General features: G+C 39.7%; 1 protein-coding gene across 4 annotated transcripts in view; it reads right to left on the bottom strand.

The window, feature by feature from the left end:
• The window catches only part of Atg13 (Autophagy-related 13), a 361003-nt gene that overhangs the window by 11870 nt on the left and 324515 nt on the right, over positions 1-24618 (bottom strand). For 2 of the 4 annotated variants that reach the window (XM_083114858.1, XM_083114861.1), the window contains exons 1-2: positions 9152-9303; positions 850-1062 (exon numbers count right to left, since the gene is read on the bottom strand). In XM_083114858.1, the coding sequence (XP_082970984.1) occupies positions 850-1002 (153 nt within the window). In that variant the 5' untranslated portion in view covers positions 1003-1062; positions 9152-9303. Of the gene's footprint in view, positions 1-849; positions 1063-8914; positions 9028-9151; positions 9304-24618 lie in introns of those variants that run through there. The other 2 variants (XM_083114860.1, XM_083114859.1) reach the window with 2 other exon arrangements.

Genomic DNA, 24618 nt, shown 5'->3' with positions numbered 1-24618 from the left:
AACAATTGAACGTGGTTGGTTGATTTTGTGTTTCAAGTCCACCTTATCACAGTAAGGTTAATCAGGACTGTACCTACAGTTTAAAGTGGGCATACCTATCCTGAAGCATACCAGGCCCTACCCTTCCTGGAGCCTCCAGAATAGTTCCTTTTATTGAAGTCATTCCCATATACCTCTTCCTCTTAACTATAAACACACACTTTTAATATCACCTAATGCAACCTTCCTTTCTACATAACTTTTATATATATTCTATTTCCCTTTATACGCATTATTACACTTATATCATACGAGAATGCTTATCCATTTACATACTTATCTGTAATATATATTTGTAAACCGAAACTGTCCAGGACTGCCGAACAGCCTCGGTACTTGATCCTGCAGAATGTCTGCACAAGATACCTGTAGAATCAAGACAACTTGTAAAATTTAAACAAGAGAAAAACGGGGGAACCGACATTCATGTAAAAGACGTCCTGGTCTTTTTAGGCACCAGGACATAAGAGCCTACCCTCGAATGTATGCAGGTGGAGACTGGGCATTCTTTGCCCCCCCCCCCTCTTTCACTAGTTTAAAGTATGATCGGAACCCCTATGTGCCTCCACCAGGTATCGAACCGGGGACCCCTTAATTACAAGGCAGCGATGCTTCCACTGCACCATCGGGGATGTCCGAATTGAAAAAAGGTAACATCGTGAGCCGAACTCTTGACGTCCTTGTGTATGCACAAAATTCTTACAATAAAATAACAATTACATTTTCTCTTTGATGACACCTATCACAGTATGTCACTGTTTACTTAACACATTACATTACCTCTGCACTAACAAGTAACAAGACTCTTACCCAATCAGTTCCAGACGAAAGAGGTGTGCATATTGTTTGTACTTTCTCTCCTAGGCGGGACTGAACAATGATCTGAGCAGCCTTCAATGCAAGGAATTTTGTAAATTTGTCCAAGTCCTTTTTGTCCTGAGCAGTCAACTTTACAGCCGCCATTCTGGAAACAGGCGCTGATTAGACAGGAAGCCAGTTAAACCTTTGAAGACTGAACTCCATCTGTAAAGAAGTTAGAGAAACAATTATCCTTCTCCTTAACCCTCTGTTAAGCATGTGTAGTACCAGTGTCACCTGTCGATATTCATTGCGATATTGCAACACTGCACATGAGCACTTGTGCGTCGCTGCATGTTTCTTTCTTTGTCTTTGTTCTGTGTTAAACTAAGCCATGTAATGCAGGGTGGTGAATATTGTATCTACCAATATTATTTGGCAACCCTGTCGGAATGCAGGTGTGCATGTAAGAAGTTTCCCATCCTAAGGCAGCTGCAAGTCTGACAATTACTCTGCCAAGGAACATTGGCTGGTTCAGACATGAATTGTGGGAGTACATCTCAAGATATTCATGTGAATAGGTTAGGTTATGTATATCTGCACTTCATTGTTGTTCCATGTGTAAATAGCATTTTCAGAGCAGAAAACGCACCAGTACCATCTGAAACTTATTAAAGCAAGCGCCTCAACCCACTTTTATGCAAGACATGTACCCATCATACCCCATACATCATGTGAAAAACCATCTAATATACAGTAGTTGAACACACCTGTGAATGTGGCCAATAATGGCCCTGATAATCTTACAACTGCACGAGTGGATTGCACTGGTTACAACACAACCAAATCCAGGTAGGCATTTAGAATATTGAAAACACGTGCTGAAGTAAGTTCAAATATCAGATAAACTAATTTGCACATTTCCAGAAAGTATTCTTTTGTGACAAATTCTGTCATGAAATTTTGGTTGTGGATGACTATGCTCTGTGTAATTTTTCTTTCTCATGAAAATGTGCATTTGTATACCTACGTAAATATGAAAGACAGTGTAAATGTCAAAGGTTCCAATATCATTATCAGGGTAGCTACAATTTCCAGGTTTTCCAGTCCAAAAATGTTTCTTTCCAGACATGTTTATCATCATGAATTTTGCTTTTGAACCTTGTGGTTTTCAATTAAATATACAAGGGTCGTTCAAGGTTGACCAGGACTTTCGTGCGTAAAATATTAATGAAACAATGTAGCGCTGCATTACTTCGGCAGGACAGACCATGATTCCTTGCGAGTAACCATGATCCTTTGCGACGCATTTGGCGCATGCGCAGTAGTGTAAACAAAGATGGCGGCAAGTAGTGTATCTGTTGCTGTGGAACTGCGGTGTATAATGAAATTTCTCGTGAAGGAGAAGGTGAAACCTGCTGAAATTTGGCGTAGACTGCAAGCACAGTATGGTGAACAAACACTGTCACGGGCAAGAGTATACGAATGGTGTCAACAGTTCAGTGAAGGACGGGAGTTGGTAGCAAAATGAACCGCACGGACACGTTCGCCCAACTGCAGTCACTCCGGTGAATATCGCGCGTGTTCGGCAAGTTATCCTTGAAAATCGGCGAGTAACAGTGCATGACGTAGCGCATACAGTCAATATCGGTGTTGTACGTGGGGCCGTTGGGAAGAAAAGACCTGGAATGTTGTCGAAACATGTCATTCTTCTCCATGACAATGCCAGGCCACACACGGTCCATTTGACTCGAACAACGTTGGCCAACTTGCACTGTGAGGTTTTACCACACAGTCCTTACAGTCCAGATATAGCCCCCAATGATTTCCACTTGTTTGGGGATCTTAAAAGAGCATTTGGGCGGGATGCAATTCGAGACAGATGAGGAACTCAAAATCGCTGTCCTGCAGTGGTTACGACACCAACCTACATCTTTCTATGCCAAAGGCATCACGAAACTTCCACCACAATGATGGCAACGGTGTTTGGATGTTCAGGGGGAATACTTTGAAAAACTGACATAGTTTGGTGCCTCTATGTATGTATATTTCTTGTCTAGAAATAAAAGTCCTGGTCAACCTTGAACGACCCTTGTAAAATCTGATAACTATTATGAATATTCACTTTCACAACTTCTTTTTCAGCAAATTTAATTCTACGCGCACAAAAACCAGTGAAAATTCAAAGAATAAAATGTAAAATTACGTCGGCATCAAATATATTGGGTGATACAATCACTTGCCTCTAGACTTCATGCTAAGGTAACAGAGGTACATTATTTCACCATTAACAGATCTCCACAATATAAAAACAGAAAATATTCATAAGCAACATAATCTTCATAAACCATACACAAATTTTTAATTTTCTAGCAGATTTATAGAGTTGTAGAAAATGCTGCTCTTTTACTTACATTTATAAGTACACAGCATCTGCAAACAAAAATTATTGCATACAGTAATTCTATAGGAAATGGCAACAAGACTAAGATCTATAAAATAATAGACGATAACCTCATCTTCACCAACCTTTCCGATCATATACTTTAGTTATCAATCAGATATCTGGACTGCAAGTTATACTTTGATATTCTTTCTAAAATTAAAGAATTATAAGAGTGAAAATTTATTACAGAAATTCGAAGGAACCATAATTTCAAATCGAAGGAACCATAACTTTCGACAAGACTGAGAATCATAAGAACGAAAGAAACAAGTTTCTGAACTGAATATTTTTTGGGAGTGGAATCACAAGAACCAAATCCAGAAATGGAAGTGAACTGCTTCTTCATTTTGCAACTTTTTCTCTTGCAGATTCCAAAATGCACGTAAATTTCAGACGATCTGCAAAATTCCCTGACATTTCCTTGTTTTCAAGGTTTACCAGATGCTTGATTGACTGAATTGTTGCTTTAAGTCCACTTTATGCACAGAAAGGCTAATTGGGACTGGACCTACAGTTTAAAGTGGGATCCGTACCATTACAAACTTCAACCGGGTATCGAACCCGGGATCCCTTGATTACAACGCAACGACGCAACCACTGCACCATCGGGGAGGCCAGGTTTTCCAGATGCATAGCAACCCTGATTATACACACTAGGGATGGCCAGATCCGGATCCGTTTTGCCATCCCACATGAGCGCTTCTTTGGAAAGTAAGAATGTGTTTATAACATATTGTTACCTGCTAATATATATATATATATATAGTGTACATGTGTGTGTGGTGTAGGCATGCACGATTTGTAATTAATACACTTACAAGAGAGATCTAAGTCTTCCCCTCCGATTTCCATGAAACTTGACAGGTGTATAGAGCGGCCCAAAGGAAGAAATACATGATGTTGTTTTTTTTGGCTAAAAAAACTTTTAGGGGGCAACCCCCCCTCAAATGTCAAGATGAAGACAAGATGGCACAGGGATCTGACCCCTGTGTGCCACTCCGATTTCCATGAAATTTGGCAGGTGTATGGGGGGGCCCAAAGGAACAAGTACGTGTTTTTGTGTTTCAACTAAAAACTATTTTAGGGGACAACCACCTCAAATGTCAAGATGAGGAGAAATTGAAGTGGGGATCTGACCCCGAAACCACATAAATATGGCATAGGAAGAAACAGGGGGCATAGGGCCCTCTATACACCTGCCAAATTTAATGGAAATCAGAGGGGGGTACAAGGGCTACATCTCCACGTCAATTTGTCCTCATCTTGACATTTTAGGCAGGTTTTGCCCCGTAAACAGATTTTTAGCCAAAACAAACACACACGTATTTCTTCTTTTGGGTCCCTCTATACACCTGCGAAGTTTCATGGAAATCGGAGGGGGACACAGGGGTAAAATTCTCACTTCAATATGTCCTCATCTTGACATTTGAGGGGGTTTTGCCCCTAAAACAGTTTTTTAGCTGAAACAAAAAAAGAACACGTATTTCTTCCTTTAGGCCTCCCTATACACCTGCTAAGTTTCATAGAAATCGGAGGGGACACTTAGATAACCTCCCTTGTTTGTCTTACACTTTGTAATTATATAACACTGCATATATTATGTTTTTTTCTTTTTTAATTTGTAAAACTGTAACTGTAGAACAATTGTATAATTTTTGTATAACATTTCTATCTTGTTATATGTATTAAAGGTTTCATCCTGGAATGGAATGTCTCACATTTATGTGTGTTTCCATTTCCAATACATTCGAATGAATACATATTCGTTTCAATGGCATTTACAAAATCACCTCTGACATTTTATTTCTAGTTAGTTGGCGATGAACTAACTTTCTGGGTAGTAATCATGGCCGCCTGGCTGACTGCTTGACTGGTTTTGAGGAATAGGACATGTTCTAATTGCTACTAACTTCTTCGACTAGATTCTGTGGAACAGCCAATCAGAGCAAAGTTTGGCCATGTGAAGATATTCTGTGAGTTTGTAAAGTAGCCTTTTTTTGTCTGTGGCTTCCGAGTGCATACAACACGAAAGGCAAGTTTACAATTGAAAAAGCTAAAATATTCTTCCATACGTGTATAGTAAACGTTGTAAAGTACGTATTTTATCAGCGCCGTTCTTCTCTACCTAAAACCATTTAATGCGATGAGATATTCCTCTCGTTTGGATAGTTATCGTATTTTAAAAGTGTGAAGTGATACGTTGTTTACATCTCGCGCGGCCGCCATTATGGAAACGAAAGACTATCGACAAGTACGGTATAACAAGTACCGTGTGAGGCGAAAACTAGCAAATGGGTAGTCAGTCCAGCATCAACTAGAGCATTCCTACTAGAAATCTAGTTCCGTGTGATAGGGGCTTTAAACAAGTAAGATTATTGTTGTGCACGAGTGTGTTAGCTGATGCGTAGCAAAGTACTTTTGGAACAACACTTGAAAAAAAATTTTGAAGGAGTAACTAATGAAAAATTTCTTTGTAATCGAAGATCATAATACCTTTTAACGTGTGGTAATAATATAATGGGATTGAGATACGAAACTCTCGGATCTAGAATAAAGATCCGAATTTTTGGATCCAGATCCAGAACTTTCGGATCCGGATCCGTTTGGCCATCCCTAACACACACATTTTCTACATAACTTGATATTAGCACATACTGAACAGTTGTACTGATTATTTACTGTGTCTTTCATGGTGAATGCCAGAACACCAATCTTATTTAGATCATGACACTATGAATTCTCTGAAAAAAATGTAAAAACGTATTTCACAAGTAGTTATCAGGTCACTGTCATCTTGGGTATGGATTACTTTACTACCAGCGGTGACTAAAGGGAGGGGGGTTGGTGGAGGTCATACCCCCAGTATTTCTAAAAAAGAATTTCAAAGCTGAAGATGATAGCAAAATGTGGGCTGACTACTAAAACAAAAGTAGGCCTATATGTAAAATCCTGTGCATTCCACTAACAGCAGTATCTATGCAGCATTTTTCATGCCACCTGATCGTAATCCTGCTTTAATAATCTTATGAAAGTAGGTTAGGTTCATCATATTTGGCGCTCTCAGAATTACAATCACACCTTTGAATGTTACTTAGTTATTGAAATAAATGCATTTACACTTTATGAGCATGTTGGGATTACTAGGTTTGATTTTCTAATTTTCCTTCATCTCCTCCATCAGTATTGAACATTTCCTCTGCTAAAATAAGATTTCAGTAGGTGGATGAGCATTAAAACTTGTGCAACGTAAATTTCACTATGTAATTTAGCAAAATGTGGTACATTCTAAGACATCGAAGTTTGCAGAAATCTCTTATAGCACTTTAAACTTAATTCCACACTAATATGCAGTATTCTATAACATAAAAATTATTTTCCTGTAGTTTACGGTTATTACAAGCATAAGAAAACAGTTTTTTCTTTGTGACATTTCAGGAGAACACACGCTCCTTTCATCAGACATTTATTTTCATTTTGACTAAAGATACAGTTATAACAATGCACTTGTGAAAATCGTTATACAATCTGAAATGAGAACATAAACCTGAGAATGGTAACTTACTCATGAAACATACCAGATAAAATATGAAAATGCATGTATACATGTAGCAAATACATGTGCAACACAACACGTGCTTACATACTAAGATTGCCATCCACTAATCAAAAGTTGGCTGATTTATGTAGAAATACGGTAACAGTTCGTTATATTCGATATTTTGTGTTTCGCATGGTTCATACTTACCAATTGTGTATTGCGGAACATAGTTCAAGGTGCCATTATGCTTTTTACACGAAAACAAACACATTTTTTCACATACAGTGTGATTTTTTTGATTCCTTTCTTCGCTTGTAACACACAATATGACGGGTACATTTTGACTCACGTTGTAGGTATGAAGTGTTTCCAACTTTCTTTACCAAAAAATACCTACTATCGTGTTTGTCAAGTGTGACAATTTTACATTATGCACGGTAGCTGATGGATAGCCCCACGAACCATTCACGGACAGACCCATGAACCATTATGCAGGGTAGCTGACAGATAGCCCCATGAACCATTTCCGATAAGGTTAGGTTAGGCGCTTCTCGTCTAATTTTGACGATGTGGATGAGTGATGATCAGATGAAATTGATGAAAAAACAAAGAAGATCAGCTGGAACTTTGTTGGTGAGATTGAAAGTCAACACTTAAGATGTCTGCCCATCAAGACAACATCATTTAGCTAAGAAGCTGTTCTTGATAAAATCATCTTCGACATGGAATAATTCCAGATATTCAGGTTAAAGGCTCAAAGGGAGTTTTGTGATTAAGACCAGAGATCACATTATCAGCTGATGGAAGCATTTAGGGGTGTTATTTTGATGCTAAGAGCCATAACCCTGACCCATCTAACAAGGAAAACATTTCGAGATGTTAAAACCTTTGTATCCCATGCATGTTTCATGGATGGCAGCAGCAGTATGTATCCACAGTAAATGAATGACTGCTTGCATATAGGAGTGGGATGATAGGGTGTGTAGTAATGACTTAGCCAATGAAGTATGTGTGCACACACACAGAAATCGATTGATTGATTGATTTAGTGTTTTAAGTCCACTTTATGCACAGTAAGGCTAATCCGGACTGGACCTACAGTTTAAAGTGGGGTTCGAACCACTATGTGCCCCATCAGGTTTGAACGTACTACTTTACTATACCGGAGACACCTATCAATGATTTATTTCGCAATTTTTTACATTGCTAATGTACTATTCTGCATTGCGGAACATTTCTTTAGGTGAAATAATGAATTTCTAACGAAAATAATGTCTATTTCTTACATTAACGAGTACTTACTGTCGTTCCTTATTTCCCACAAACCATCCACGGGTAGCCCCAAAAACCATTGACGTTAGCCCAAAAATTCACGAAAGCCCCACGAACCATCACGGGGACGAGGTATGCCTACTAGGTTAGGTTAGGTTCCATTAGCACTCCTTTCGTTCAATTTAGCATATACGGACAATACGAGAGCGTATTGTGCTCTCGTGCAGAAAGCAAATGGCGGCAGCAGCAATAGTGCGTCGGAAATAGATTTTCGTAGAAAACCACATGCATTCGCATTAAAATGGATCAAAACTACATTCCCGAACATCAACAACGCTACAGAAAATTATTTGCGTAAGTACTTTCTCCTGTAAATTTGAAGAAATCCGTCTCCGGTATTGTAAAATGTTACCGAACCTGGGACCCCTTGATTACATGGCAACGACGACGTAGAAATCGAATCTTGTTACAAATTCGTGTGTACCACGATTAGCTCGAAACTAAACAATTGGAACCTGGGCCCTTATTTCAGTGTCTATTTATCGTATTTCTTGCGCGTAAAGGTGGCAGATATATTTTAACTCCGATACGTTTCATAAATATGTTTACAGACGTCGCTCCCTTCTGATGTAATGAAACTACGCTTTCAACACAATTCTATAGTTCCAAAGAATACAAGACGTAACCGTACAACTTAGCCAATATTCATTGCAAATTGACATTTGTCACAATTTGTGAAATAGATGTACACATTAAATCCACCGAAAAATTAGTAACATCAAAGCCACGATTAAAACGACCGGCCAAAAAAGAAAACATACTTTGACACCAGCCGAGGCTGTCATCACCGGTAGCAATTTCTTGTTTAAGTATTAATATGTACTCTAATGTACAAACAGAAATCTGTGGATAGTGCCGAATAGAGGGCGGTGCCTTATCAAGCCCACAAAATCTGGCAATTCCATTCGTCAACACGACACCGAAGATTATTGCAAGGTCATATTTCTCCATTCTGGTTTTGTACTACATTGAAATAAAAATAATGTGACATGACTTACCATGTTGTTAGTAGTACAGATTGTTCCGTGAACTTTATGTTTCCAAACTTGCATTTTGTCAACACGAGCGAACAAGATTTATTTTTTGACATTTACTGTATTCACTACGACTTACAGAACACCAAAAGACATTACACGCAAACAACATGGTGGACCAGTGCCAGTGTTGCCAGAATCAGAAAGCACAACCAAACCCTCCCTTCTAAAAATGCAAAATTTCCCTGCCATCCAAATTGTCCCTCTTCCTTCGAAAATGGACATTTCCACTGAATTTTTTTTACAACAATTTTAAAAACTACACCCTGGAAAAATGACCCCTGCAAGTTCTTGCGTTTCTCTGCGTCCAGTTTAAGGCAGAAACGAGACTTCCAAAGTTGCGAGGCTAGCGTTGCGCTGAAAACACGCCCCGCCATGTTAATACATCACGCCTTAAGCCCCTATCACACGGAACTGGATTTCTAGTTAGAATGCCCTAGTTGTCGATGAACTGACTTTCTGGGTAGTAATCATGGCCGCCTGGCTGACTGCTTGACTGGTTTCGAGGAATAGGACATGTTCTAATTGCTACTAACTTCTTCGACTAGATTCTGTGGAACAGCCAATCAGAGCAAAGTTTGGCCATGTGAAGATATTCTGTGAGTTTGTAAAGTAGCCTTTTTTTGTCTGTGGCTTCCGAGTGCATACAACACGAAAGGCATGTTTACAATTGTAAAAGCTAAAATATTCTTCCATACGTGTACAGTAAACGTTGTAAAGTATGTATTTTATCAGCGCCGTTCTTCTCTACCTAAAACCATTTAATGCGATGCGATATTCCTCTCGGTTGGATAGTTATCGTATTTTAAAAGTGTGAAGTGACACGTTGGTTACATCTCGCGCGGCCGCCATTATGGGAACGAAAGACTATCAACAAGTACGGTATAACAAGTACCGTGTGAGGCGAAAACTAGCAAATGGGTAGCCAGTCCAGCGTCAACTAGAGCATTCCAACTAGAAATCCAGTTCCGTGTGATAGGGGCTTTAGAGAGAGCTCGTTTGTCGTCTGCTTCAAGTGTCCAGTTTACTGCGGGTAGCCCGCGGGGAGCGAATATGTGTAGCAGTTTTACAAATCTGTACAGATTTAAATAATGGAAGAAGGAGCGATAGTGGAAAGGAAAGTTATTCTTTGTAATGATCATTCTTCCATGAAATATCCCTGCTGCTCACGTGCAAGATAAATGAAAGGATTCTGCTGTGTGTGTGTTCTTAGGTCATGCGAAAAATATTGCTTGTAAAATTGGTTGCTGACCAAACTTTCAAAAATATATATATTTTAAACTTATATTTATCGAAATTTACCGTAGCCTATGTAGTGCAAAATAAGAATTTTCACATTCTTCACTTTACTTATAAAGCCTATTTTACTTTATTTTCCATAAAGCAATATCAGTTTGTGTTTCATTTCTGTTGCGGAATTATGATCAAATATTCTTGGGCAATTAAGAGAAAATACACTGAGATGATTACATCAGTTGCATAGTACGTATTAATACTTAGTTTATGTATAATTATTACAAGGAAATAATGTGTATAACAAAGGGCGTATTTAAGGGGGGGTTCAACGGGTCCCCCCTTCTTTGGTTCAGTAAAATTGCCAGAGTTACCTCTTCATCGGCTTGTTCATAAAAATGTCTTGGGACTTATTTTATTCTCTTAAATTAGAGACGTAGGACGGGATACGGATGGGAAGGAAATTACGTAATTCCACACACCAGATGGGGAACAGCAGACCAAATGTCTGCAATTTCCTGATAGTTTCGGATTTTCTGCGATAAGAAACTGCATTGAGACTGTCAAATCAGTTATTTTTTCCCCCTCGAGTCATCTTAAAGATATTTGGTTTTTAAAAACGCAGTGACACAAGATGAACAGAAAAGTAGTATCAATACTAGCGTGACTTCGTGACTACATACACACAACTTTGTCGGGTCCAGCACCCCCTGCTCCCCAACAAGGCTAAATACAAAAATTTGCAATATATATATTAACTGAAGAAAACTCATTTACCGAAGGAAATTTGAAAACTTCCCGTACCTTTTTATACCTATCACCTCTTATATTGCAGAAATTGGCGTGTAAACCAGAGTGTTCTAAACGTATTATCTTAAAATTTGCGAAGAAAATATTATGACGAAAATAATTGTAATTCCAGAAAAGATATTCCTATAACATTAAGTTCTTGCCAGTCAGAACCAACATATGTATTCGCAATGAACAAGTCTGTTCACGTGTTCAGCCATTGACTTTTACAAGTTTTGCTTTGTCACCCTAATGGGAAAACCCTCTACCGAGTGGCTGAATTATATTAAATACTGCTATCCTGCTAGGGCATAATTCATCTCCAAGAAATGGAGCACAGGTTTTTGCACTGGAAGTTACAAGATACTTGTTTTACACAGTAACAAGTGACCTTGCTGTCGCTTCCGCGGCTCATGCTAAGTTGACGGGACGAGCAGAAGACATGCCTGCACGCATTTCTAAGTGATGACATCAGAGGACCTCCTGTCTGTGGAGAGGACGTTTTCAAATCCGTGACGTAGGAGGTGAATTTCAGCGGTGTTTGAAGGCGTGTTTCTCGAGAACCAAAACAAATATCGCCGAGATATTTTGCTCATCTCATTTTTGTGTCATTATCTGTAAAATGAATGGATTTAAAACGTTTTTCATGTCAAAGTGGAAATGTCCATTGGAGCTGTTCAGTGCAACGTCACATACAGACAGTACACACATATCCTGGAGGAATATAATGGATATGTATGCCATCCTCAAAACACTGGACTTTGCTGATGTCTATTATCTGAAAAAAGTCCTCGTCTGCACTTATTCGACCAGCGTGCTTCAGACACTTGAATTACCGGCATCCGGTAGTGTAGCGCATCTTTGGATGCTCGTGGTTTCATCTGCCAGTGCTGATGTCCGTCCGCTTCTGCTGGGTCCCTAGTTACGTGGGCATAAATGGGAACGAAGCAGTCGATGGCGTCGCCAAGTCTGCTGATGCAGATGGCGACGTTCTCGCCCACCTTCTGCCAGCGACCTGCAGAATGTGTTTCGTTGTTGCCTTGTTGACACTTGGCAGGAAGAGTGGGATGCGGTAACGGGGACCCACAGACGCATTCCACTGTTATGCTCGGGACAATATACCATCGAAATTTCCCTTTCATAAAAAAAAATCCCTCAATTTGCGATGATGGTTGCATCGACTCCGTCACACGATCTCCAATGGAATGGGTTTGCAACACTACATTTCCTCGCACACAGATCGCTGCGTTCACAGCCTTCCTAAATGATGCAACCTCCCCTCACACAGCGCTCAAGCCAAACCACCCAATCAGCGTCCTCTATGCGACTGCTGCAACAGCGTCATAGCTAGCGAAACTACCATTGTGTTTCTGCCCCGATCGCGGCCTGGTTTACTCGGGTTGATATCACGGATCGCAGACTTCTCCACCATTCCTCTTGGTGGAGCGGCGTGGGAACACTTGATGTTTCGAAGGGGATAGAGTTCAATAAATAAGTATAATAATAATGATTTACATTACAGATTTATTTGGGTTTGCACGTGCGAATGTGCGAATATGCAGAAGCCGCTACTGACGCATGGTAGGTCTGTAGCTAAGGTGCATAGGTGCTGAATTTTGTGAGGAGCGGTTGGGGGCGAAAGATCTAAACACTGGAAAGAACTTTAGGCAAATGGTAGAGATAATTGAGGACAGGAGAAATATATTTTTTCTGTTATGTTGGGAACGGGGCGCCGTAAAGTTGTTATTCCGCCACTGAGGGAACAGCACCGATATGATCGAGACGGTACTTGTCAGTCTCTCGACTTGTCTGGAAGGAGAGGTTTACGTTCTCGGTCTTGTGTCCATTTGTAAATGCCTGGGTCTCGTCTTGAAGTGTAAATACCCGTTCTGTTCGCTTTTCCTTCTAGATTTTTACAGAGGTCTGTCTCGTTCTTGGTCTCGAATCTACAAGTCTTGGAGGATCTAGTCTCGTCTTATCGTAGATGGGAAAGAAGAGATTTAAAAATTAAGCTGTCCTCTGAACCCTCGTCTCCCACCGGGGTACACAGGGTTTATTGTTTCACACCGACCTCGCCTGAACGTACAAAACCTGGTAGATTCAATGGAAACCTGGAGACGTGGCTGCAATTCTGATCTGCTCGTCAATCTTTGTGTCACGTACTTCTTGCTGGTAGCGAAAAATTGAGGTTACGTTGATCCAACTAGCGCAAAAATATTTTTTCCATTTTTTTTTCAAAACCAGAGATAATTTCGAAAGAATATTGTCTAATTTTTAGCATGCGACCGGCGGGGGGGGAAATACTATATTGCCCCCTCGATGATGAGTGGGGGGCAAGTCGACCCCCTGGTTCCGACGTGCTTGTGCACTTTTAACTTTTCTCAATGAGGTTTTTACATCCCTTGTTTTATATAAGGGGATATTTCCTCATATAAAGGGTGGTCCATTTATAATGATAGTATGGAATATCGCATGCAGAATGCATCCAATCGAAAAATTGCACAGAATAAAAGTTTCATACTATTGAGGGGGTAAGTCAATGCCGGAAAAATTTCGTCGCCGCCACCCACCCCTTGGTAAATGTGAAATTTCAAATGGAACACCCCCATTCGTTTTACATATTTGGATTCCGTGTTGAAAAAGAAGTATTTTTTGTTCGAAAAATTTTGTAAAAAAATTGCAACCTTCGAACATTTATAAACATTTGGTAGTTTGTTTCATTTTGTTCCCTTCATGTAATAACAGTTTTGGTTTCCGTTGAGAACATTGCAAAAAACGAATTTTATTCAAAAAATTTGTGCAAAGAATTCGGCAAAACAAAATTGTTTGCAATTTATGTTTTTGTGTAACAATAAATAATATTAATTTGTTCCAACTGTTTGTTTTCAAGGAACAATTTCATATGAACAACAAAATTAAGTATGTTACTACAAATTAGTTATCATTTGAGGTACACAAATAAATGTTTAAAGGTGCAAATGTTCAAAATGATGACCGTTCTCTTCAATGCATTTCAAAACACGGTGTCTGAAGCTCCACACTGTTCGTCCCAAAATGTCAGGAGTGATAGAGGCACAAGCAACAAATTTTTCCGGCATTGACTTACCCCCTCCATAGTATCAATTTTTTTTCTGTGCAATTTTTCGATTGGATGCATTCTGCATGCGATATTCCCAGTGGCGTGACGTGACTTTTAAAAAGTGTTACCGGCTATCAATCAGTACGACAATTATGCCTGCTAGACGTTATTACCCCCCTTCGGTAAAGAAAACATGTCTTCGAGCTTAGATATTTGTTCATTTCGTTCTTGTTTTGCAATCAGGACATTGATTTAGCCACAAACACTCCTAGAAAGAACTACCACTCATGAGACAGTTACCACGAAAATACAATGAATAGTGGTAGACCTTTGTCAATTCTTCATCTGTCTCTGTTTCATTGCAATGAGCTGCGAAGGGGAAGAAGAAGAACCACACTTTTCTCGGGTCAGTTTGACGTTTGTGTGGTTAGCACTGAGCAGACGACAGAACTCCGCTCCTGCGTGGAAGGAAAACCCAGCTGTACGTACTACTGTTGCCAACTTAGTATTTTGGAGCAAGGTTTGTCCAAATCACGAATCACACCAAGGAACTATATTTTCGTCTATTACCTAACTGGTCTCAGTTGTAGTTCAATCCAGCCTTGGCTTACAGTCTACCTCTAGTTGCTTCACAGAAATTGTATTCCTATTTTAGGAGGGATTTAGCTCTTTTCTGCCAATCCGATGTGACAACACTGGCTGATGCGGTAGGTACGAACGGCAACAGGGCCCCTTAACAGGCATATGAATAACCCCATAAAGTCCTTCCCAGTAGTGTATATTGAGCGTTTCAAAGTCATACTTGGTACGAGTGTTTTTGTAGCTTCTTTTTTATCAATTGAAAATCAGTTTTTGATATATTTTGACAAATTTTTGTCGATGTTTTAGCGTTTAGCGATGTTTTTGTAAAATTTCCTATTTTTTTTTTTTTTTCCCACTCATACTTGGTACGAGCACACACAAGCATAGGTTATATTCATACTTTTTCTTACGTATAGATGTACATGATGAATCTGCAAACAGATTTTTTCTAAGTTTTACCGCTTCCAAGATAACCCCACTTCCGGTCGCCTTTTTGGATTTCCGAGAATAGGTTCTATTCATATTTTACTTACATATAGGCGTACATGACGAATCCGCAAACAGATTTTTTCTAAGTCTTGCTGTTTCCAAGATAACCCCACTTCCGGTCGCTATTTTGGATTTCCGAGAATAGGTTCTATTCATATTTTACTTACATATAGGCGTACATGACGAATCCGCAAAAAGATTTTTTCTAAGTCTTGCTGTTTCCAAGATAACCCCACTTCCGGTCGCTATTTTGGATTTCCGAGAATAGGTTCTATTCATATTTTACTTACATATAGGCGTACATGACGAATCCGCAAACAGATTTTTCCTAAGTCTCACCGTTTCCAAGATAACTAGTAGTCCAATCAAGCCGGTTCAACGCCTTCTTTTGGGGCTCGGTGGGGCTCGCAGTGTTGCCAACCGCTTATTCGAAAAAATCACCAAGGTTTTTGGTCTAACCTAACCTAAAACAGCAAGGAGTTGGCAACTTTGCTTGAGAGTTCAGAAAACCGGAAGTGAGGCTCGGTGGGGCTCGGTGGAGCTCGCCAAAACTCAAAAACTTATTTTCTCTCCACGTTCCGTGCCTTATTTATTGCGCTGACGATGTTTCACAGCGTAGAAAACAGCACCAAAACATCAAAAACTCATTTTGATTATTTGGAGCTCACCAAAACCTCAAAACCTCAAAAACTCCTATTTTTTCTCCACGTTCAGCGTGATGAGTAAATAATGCACTCTCTCATTCTTGAAGGATGAACGCATCTTATCGTAATTTTCCAAGTCCCGGTCAAATGTTTATATATCGTGACTTTTGTAAACCTCTCGGAACGATGTGATCTCTCTGCCACACACACACACACACGCTTCTTATTATTTCTGTATTGTGACGTGTTTATTTTGGTATGGGAGGACAGAGGACACCGAGACTCGATCGACACACTAAACCCAACCTCTCTACGCGTACTCTACGTCACCAAAAAAAGGTTAAAGGTTCCAAATAACAATAGTTAAGAGTTTCGCCAATCTAGTAAAGTGGATTGGTTGAAATCTCCAAGGCGTATTTTTGCATTTTTTTCAAATATGAACACGTTAAAACTGAACTGTCTTGGATTTTTGAGTTTTGTATTCGCCCCTGAGAAAATTCTATATAAAATAACATACCTGAAAATTATATTCGCAGTAGATTGATTTTTTTTGAGTTTTGTAATCACCTCAAGAAATTCTATATAAAATAACATACCTGAAAATTGTATTTACAGTAGATTGAATTCTTGAGTTTTTGTATTCGCACACAAGAAATTATATATAAATAACATACCCGAAATTCTATTTACAGTAGATTGAATTTTTGAGTTTTGTAATCACTCCAAGAAATTCTATATAAAATAACATACCTGAAAATTGTATCGCTAGACACTTTTTGATTTCTGTGATTTTTTGGAGAAAGCATAATGGCATCCACCACCAGTTTCAATCGAAAAAATGATAAAACTGAATGTGTTACTTGCGAAAAATTAATATCTAAAACTAATATTAGCAAGCACAGGGCAAGATGTAGCGAAACAGGCTCGAGAATTAATTGTTTGTTATCTTCTAAGTCTTGTGCTCGATGTGGAAAGATGATCAGCATTGCAAATTTAAGTAAACACCTCAAAATTTGCAAACCATCGATCGAACAAGGAACATTGAAAAGGAAAATCGATAATCCAGAAACGGAAGCTTCCACTTCCAAACAAGTTAAATTATCGGATGAACGCAAACCGATTAGATCTGCATTCAACGACCAGCTCCAGGATTTCTCTTTTACTTCGGAACCAGGCCGTGACATCCTTAGTTTCTTGCATGAAACGAAAACATCTGTACTAAATATTCTAAAAAATAAACTTGAAAATAATTCCATAAAAGTATATGTTGTTCTGTTTTCTGAATACGAGAAAGTTGATGGCACAACGAGTATTTTTTATCATCGTACAAAAAACCAGACACTTTATTTTGCTGACGTCGAAAATTTGGACAACTTTTATTATAAAGTTTCCAAAGAGCTGGTTAAGAAACACGACGATTTCGAGGCTAAAGGGTCGGGATGGGCTCTGTGTGGAAGTCCTCACACGTTAACCGTTTACGTGAACCGATTCTCGCCTCTTCGCGCATCCAGCTACGTTCCTCTTCCACCGAACATTCAACACAAGAGGGCTGTGTTAAATATACAGAACAGTGATAACAAGTGTTTTCTCTGGTGTATATTGGCTGCACTGCATTCTGTTTATTGGTCAAATAATCCAGAACGGGTTTCTCATTACAAGCAATACGAGTCCGAGTTTGAAAGTGTAATGTCTGGCATCGAATACCCGGTGACATTGTCGGATATAACAAAGTTCGAAAATCGTGCCGGAAAACGCATCGCTATTAATGTATATTCCTTCACATCAGATAAATATCTTGTGCACCCCGTCAGGATAAGCGATATCGACGATGACGATGCTCGTGTGATTAATCTTCTTCTAATTTCAAACGAGGATGTTCATCACTACACGCTAATTCGTTCACTATCACGTTTGGTCAAAAGTCAAACAACCAAGTATGAACATTGCATCGAAGTTTGCCCGAGATGCCTAACCACGTTCGACGATCGAAAACAACTCGATTATCAAAATTACACCGGACGTCAAATTGCTATCGAGAAACTTGCCGAACATAAAATTTATTGCGGTGACAACAGACCGGCTAGAATGTTGATGCCCGAAACGAACGAAGTCGAAGAATTCAAAATGCACAAGGCATTGTTGGAACATCCCGCAATCATCGTCGCAGATTTTGAGGCGTTCCTCAAACCACTCTCCTACTGCGAACCGGATCCTGAAATTTCCTCCACAACGCCGTACCAGCTTCATCAACCTAATAGTTTCGGCTATGTTGTTGTGCGACGTGATAAAATAAATGAAGCATATATATACCGCGGGCCAAATGTAATCGAACACTTCCTGGAAAAAATGGTGGAGGAGGTTAAGGTAATTGGTAGCGTACTGCTTACATCAAAACCGATGGCACCTTTAACTGAAAATGAACTTCAAAATTACAATTCCACTGAGGTGTGTCCGGTATGTGATCAAAGTTTCACTGATGAGAACAAAAAAATATTCCACCACGATCATTTCAGCGGAAACTACATAGGTGGAATTTGCAACACGTGCAATCTTAAAATCCAGAAACCTAAATTCATCCCCATATTCTTTCACAATGGAAGCGGATATGATTTTCATCACCTGGTGAGACATCTTGGCTACGATCCGAAACGTATAGGTGTCTTGGCCGAGAATGAAGAACGCTACATTAGTCTCAGCAAGCAAGTGTCGATTCCGGGAACGAAAAATACAATCGAGATGCGCTTCCTGGATTCGTATAGATTTCTCTCTGCAAGTCTGGATGCTTTAGCGAACAAACTCACTGACGATCAATTTAAAATAACTGGAGCTAGTTTTCCCAACGTAGACATAGAACTCGTTAGACGTAAAGGGGTTTATCCTTACGAATACGTTAGTGATGGTTCTAAATTTAACGACGACGCTCTCCCACTTCCAAGAGAATTTTACAGCAGACTCAGAGAGAAAGGAATCACGGACGAAGAATACCAACACGCGCAACTCATGTGGGAGAAATTAGAATGTAGGACACTCGGAGACTACCACGACGCATACTTAAAATTAGACGTGACGATACTTGCGGATGTTTTTCAAGCGTTCAGGAAAACGGCAACGAATATTTATAAATTAGATCCAGCGTATTTCTACAGTCTACCGGGATTAGCGTGGTCGGCAATGTTATTCCAGACAAAGGTCAAGCTGGAACTGATATCGGACGTTGACATGTTGCTATTTATCGAAAGAGGGATACGAGGTGGAATGGTGCAATGCGTACAGAGACATGCAAAAGCTAATAACGTACACATGAAAGAAGATTACGATTCAAATCGAGCATCGAATTACATCTTCTACTCTGACGTTAATAATCTCTACGGACATGCCATGGTACAGAAACTTCCTTACGGGGGATTCGAATGGTTAGATCCCACTTCGATAGATATTATTTATTTCGACGATAGCGAGTGTGGTTTCTTCGCAGAGGTAGATCTCCAATTCTCCGACCACCTGCACGACACGTTTTCGGATTTGCCTCCGACTCCCGAAATCAAATGTCCACCCGACTCGGTTCAAGACAAGCTTTTGTTAACATTGGACCCTAAACAGAGATACGTCGTCCACTACAAGAATCTCCGGTTTTTGATTGGGAAGGGTGTTCAGATAGTGAATGTTAGACGAATACTAAAGTTTAAACATTCCACGTGGTTAAGACCTTACATAGAAACTAACACACAACATAGAACAGCTGCCACTTCCGATTTAGACAAGGACTTCTTTAAATTAATGAACAATGCGGTGTACGGAAAGACCATGGAGAATGTTAGAAAGCACGTAGACGTGAAATTAATTTCCGATAAGAATAAATGTCGGAAGTGGATAGCCGATCCTAGATTCAAGTCGAGAAAAATTTACAACGAGAATTTGGTACTTTTCAACCTAGATATAAAATTGATGAAATTCAGAAAACCAATTTACGTTGGCGCAACGGTTCTCGACTTGTCGAAACTTTACATGTTCGAATTTCATTACGACGTGATGAAACCCTTCTACAATGATAAGATATCACTTTTGTACACGGACACCGACAGCTTCATTTACAGCATACAAACACCTAACCTATACGAAGACATAAAAAATCCTTCCATGCTCGAGTATTTCGATACTTCTGCGTATCCTCAACCCAACAGATTTGGAATTCCATCTCGTAACAAAAAAGTCCTAGGTAAACTGAAAGATGAATGTAACGGTGATATTATTGTCGAGTTCGCGGGTTTGCGTTCGAAGATGTATGCCATGAGAACAGAGAGTAGCGTCACGAAGAAAGCAAAAGGTGTGGGCAAGAATACGGTGGAGAACAAACTCACCTTCTACGATTACATCGATTGCCTTTACTCACAATCGACGATACTAAGTATAGAACAAAGAATACAAAGTGTAGACCATGTGATTACAACAAACGAAGTTAGGAAAGTAGCATTAGATCCGCATGACGATAAAAGATGTATTTTGTCTTGTGGAATCCACACGTTGCCTTGGGGACACTATTGTTTAGAAATCAGTAAAAATTGTAGGCAATGCAAATGAAAAAAAAAAACTTTAACTGTCCCACATACACAATAAATAACTAGCAAGGACAATGAATTTCTTTGGTTTCCGAAAGCAAACAATGGAGACTGTACACCGCACGGCAGATCATGAATTTCTACCTTCCATGTTATCTAAACTCAACGGCCTGTTGATCAATCAATTTTCGGAACGCTGCTCTTCTTGCTGGAACAGTGACGATTTCGGATTCGCGACGATCGACATGACGAGGAAACCCAACGACGGAAAATACAGAAACAAAATCAACGACTTTCTAAACGTTGAAACGTTTCTCACAACGTTTCAACGTTTAGAAAGTCGTTGATTTTGTTTCTGTATTTTCCGTCGTTGGGTTTCCTCGTCATGTCGATCGTCGCGAATCCGAAATCGTCACTGTTCCAGCAAGAAGAGCAGCGTTCCGAAAATTGATTGATCAACAGGCCGTTGAGTTTAGATAACATGGAAGGTAGAAATTCATGATCTGCCGTGCGGTGTACAGTCTCCATTGTTTGCTTTCGGAAACCAAAGAAATTCATTGTCCTTGCTAGTTATTTATTGTGTATGTGGGACAGTTAAAGTTTTTTTTTTTCATTTGCATTGCCTACAATTTTTACTGATTTCTAAACAATAGTGTCCCCAAGGCAACGTGTGGATTCCACAAGACAAAATACATCTTTTATCGTCATGCGGATCTAATGCTACTTTCCTAACTTCGTTTGTTGTAATCACATGGTCTACACTTTGTATTCTTTGTTCTATACTTAGTATCGTCGATTGTGAGTAAAGGCAATCGATGTAATCGTAGAAGGTGAGTTTGTTCTCCACCGTATTCTTGCCCACACCTTTTGCTTTCTTCGTGACGCTACTCTCTGTTCTCATGGCATACATCTTCGAACGCAAACCCGCGAACTCGACAATAATATCACCGTTACATTCATCTTTCAGTTTACCTAGGACTTTTTTGTTACGAGATGGAATTCCAAATCTGTTGGGTTGAGGATACGCAGAAGTATCGAAATACTCGAGCATGGAAGGATTTTTTATGTCTTCGTATAGGTTAGGTGTTTGTATGCTGTAAATGAAGCTGTCGGTGTCCGTGTACAAAAGTGATATCTTATCATTGTAGAAGGGTTTCATCACGTCGTAATGAAATTCGAACATGTAAAGTTTCGACAAGTCGAGAACCGTTGCGCCAACGTAAATTGGTTTTCTGAATTTCATCAATTTTATATCTAGGTTGAAAAGTACCAAATTCTCGTTGTAAATTTTTCTCGACTTGAATCTAGGATCGGCTATCCACTTCCGACATTTATTCTTATCGGAAATTAATTTCACGTCTACGTGCTTTCTAACATTCTCCATGGTCTTTCCGTACACCGCATTGTTCATTAATTTAAAGAAGTCCTTGTCTAAATCGGAAGTGGCAGCTGTTCTATGTTGTGTGTTAGTTTCTATGTAAGGTCTTAACCACGTGGAATGTTTAAACTTTAGTATTCGTCTAACATTCACTATCTGAACACCCTTCCCAATCAAAAACCGGAGATTCTTGTAGTGGACGACGTATCTCTGTTTAGGGTCCAATGTTAACAAAAGCTTGTCTTGAACCGAGTCGGGTGGACATTTGATTTCGGGAGTCGGAGGCAAATCCGAAAACGTGTCGTGCAGGTGGTCGGAGAATTGGAGATCTACCTCTGCGAAGAAACCACACTCGCTATCGTCGAAATAAATAATATCTATCGAAGTGGGATCTAACCATTCGAATCCCCCGTAAGGAAGTTTCTGTACCATGGCATGTCCGTAGAGATTATTAACGTCAGAGTAGAAGATGTAATTCGATGCTCGATTTGAATCGTAATCTTCTTTCATGTGTACGTTATTAGCTTTTGCATGTCTCTGTACGCATTGCACCATTCCACCTCGTATCCCTCTTTCGATAAATAGCAACATGTCAACGTCCGATATCAGTTCCAGCTTGACCTTTGTCTGGAATAACATTGCCGACCACGCTAATCCCGGTAGACTGTAGAAATACGCTGGATCTAATTTATAAATATTCGTTGCCGTTTTCCTGAACGCTTGAAAAACATCCGCAAGTATCGTCACGTCTAATTTTAAGTATGCGTCGTGGTAGTCTCCGAGTGTCCTACATTCTAATTTCTCCCACATGAGTTGCGCGTGTTGGTATTCTTCGTCCGTGATTCCTTTCTCTCTGAGTCTGCTGTAAAATTCTCTTGGAAGTGGGAGAGCGTCGTCGTTAAATTTAGAACCATCACTAACGTATTCGTAAGGATAAACCCCTTTACGTCTAACGAGTTCTATGTCTACGTTGGGAAAACTAGCTCCAGTTATTTTAAATTGATCGTCAGTGAGTTTGTTCGCTAAAGCATCCAGACTTGCAGAGAGAAATCTATACGAATCCAGGAAGCGCATCTCGATTGTATTTTTCGTTCCCGGAATCGACACTTGCTTGCTGAGACTAATGTAGCGTTCTTCATTCTCGGCCAAGACACCTATACGTTTCGGATCGTAGCCAAGATGTCTCACCAGGTGATGAAAATCATATCCGCTTCCATTGTGAAAGAATATGGGGATGAATTTAGGTTTCTGGATTTTAAGATTGCACGTGTTGCAAATTCCACCTATGTAGTTTCCGCTGAAATGATCGTGGTGGAATATTTTTTTGTTCTCATCAGTGAAACTTTGATCACATACCGGACACACCTCAGTGGAATTGTAATTTTGAAGTTCATTTTCAGTTAAAGGTGCCATCGGTTTTGATGTAAGCAGTACGCTACCAATTACCTTAACCTCCTCCACCATTTTTTCCAGGAAGTGTTCGATTACATTTGGCCCGCGGTATATATATGCTTCATTTATTTTATCACGTCGCACAACAACATAGCCGAAACTATTAGGTTGATGAAGCTGGTACGGCGTTGTGGAGGAAATTTCAGGATCCGGTTCGCAGTAGGAGAGTGGTTTGAGGAACGCCTCAAAATCTGCGACGATGATTGCGGGATGTTCCAACAATGCCTTGTGCATTTTGAATTCTTCGACTTCGTTCGTTTCGGGCATCAACATTCTAGCCGGTCTGTTGTCACCGCAATAAATTTTATGTTCGGCAAGTTTCTCGATAGCAATTTGACGTCCGGTGTAATTTTGATAATCGAGTTGTTTTCGATCGTCGAACGTGGTTAGGCATCTCGGGCAAACTTCGATGCAATGTTCATACTTGGTTGTTTGACTTTTGACCAAACGTGATAGTGAACGAATTAGCGTGTAGTGATGAACATCCTCGTTTGAAATTAGAAGAAGATTAATCACACGAGCATCGTCATCGTCGATATCGCTTATCCTGACGGGGTGCACAAGATATTTATCTGATGTGAAGGAATATACATTAATAGCGATGCGTTTTCCGGCACGATTTTCGAACTTTGTTATATCCGACAATGTCACCGGGTATTCGATGCCAGACATTACACTTTCAAACTCGGACTCGTATTGCTTGTAATGAGAAACCCGTTCTGGATTATTTGACCAATAAACAGAATGCAGTGCAGCCAATATACACCAGAGAAAACACTTGTTATCACTGTTCTGTATATTTAACACAGCCCTCTTGTGTTGAATGTTCGGTGGAAGAGGAACGTAGCTGGATGCGCGAAGAGGCGAGAATCGGTTCACGTAAACGGTTAACGTGTGAGGACTTCCACACAGAGCCCATCCCGACCCTTTAGCCTCGAAATCGTCGTGTTTCTTAACCAGCTCTTTGGAAACTTTATAATAAAAGTTGTCCAAATTTTCGACGTCAGCAAAATAAAGTGTCTGGTTTTTTGTACGATGATAAAAAATACTCGTTGTGCCATCAACTTTCTCGTATTCAGAAAACAGAACAACATATACTTTTATGGAATTATTTTCAAGTTTATTTTTTAGAATATTTAGTACAGATGTTTTCGTTTCATGCAAGAAACTAAGGATGTCACGGCCTGGTTCCGAAGTAAAAGAGAAATCCTGGAGCTGGTCGTTGAATG

The sequence above is a fragment of the Lepisma saccharinum genome, chromosome 29, assembly GCF_977018435.1.
Source record: "Lepisma saccharinum chromosome 29, izLepSacc3.1, whole genome shotgun sequence".
Taxonomy (NCBI): Eukaryota; Metazoa; Arthropoda; class Insecta; order Zygentoma; family Lepismatidae; genus Lepisma; species Lepisma saccharinum.
The sequence above is the reverse complement of the archived record's forward strand: the minus strand, read 5'-3'. Positions and strand labels throughout refer to the sequence as shown.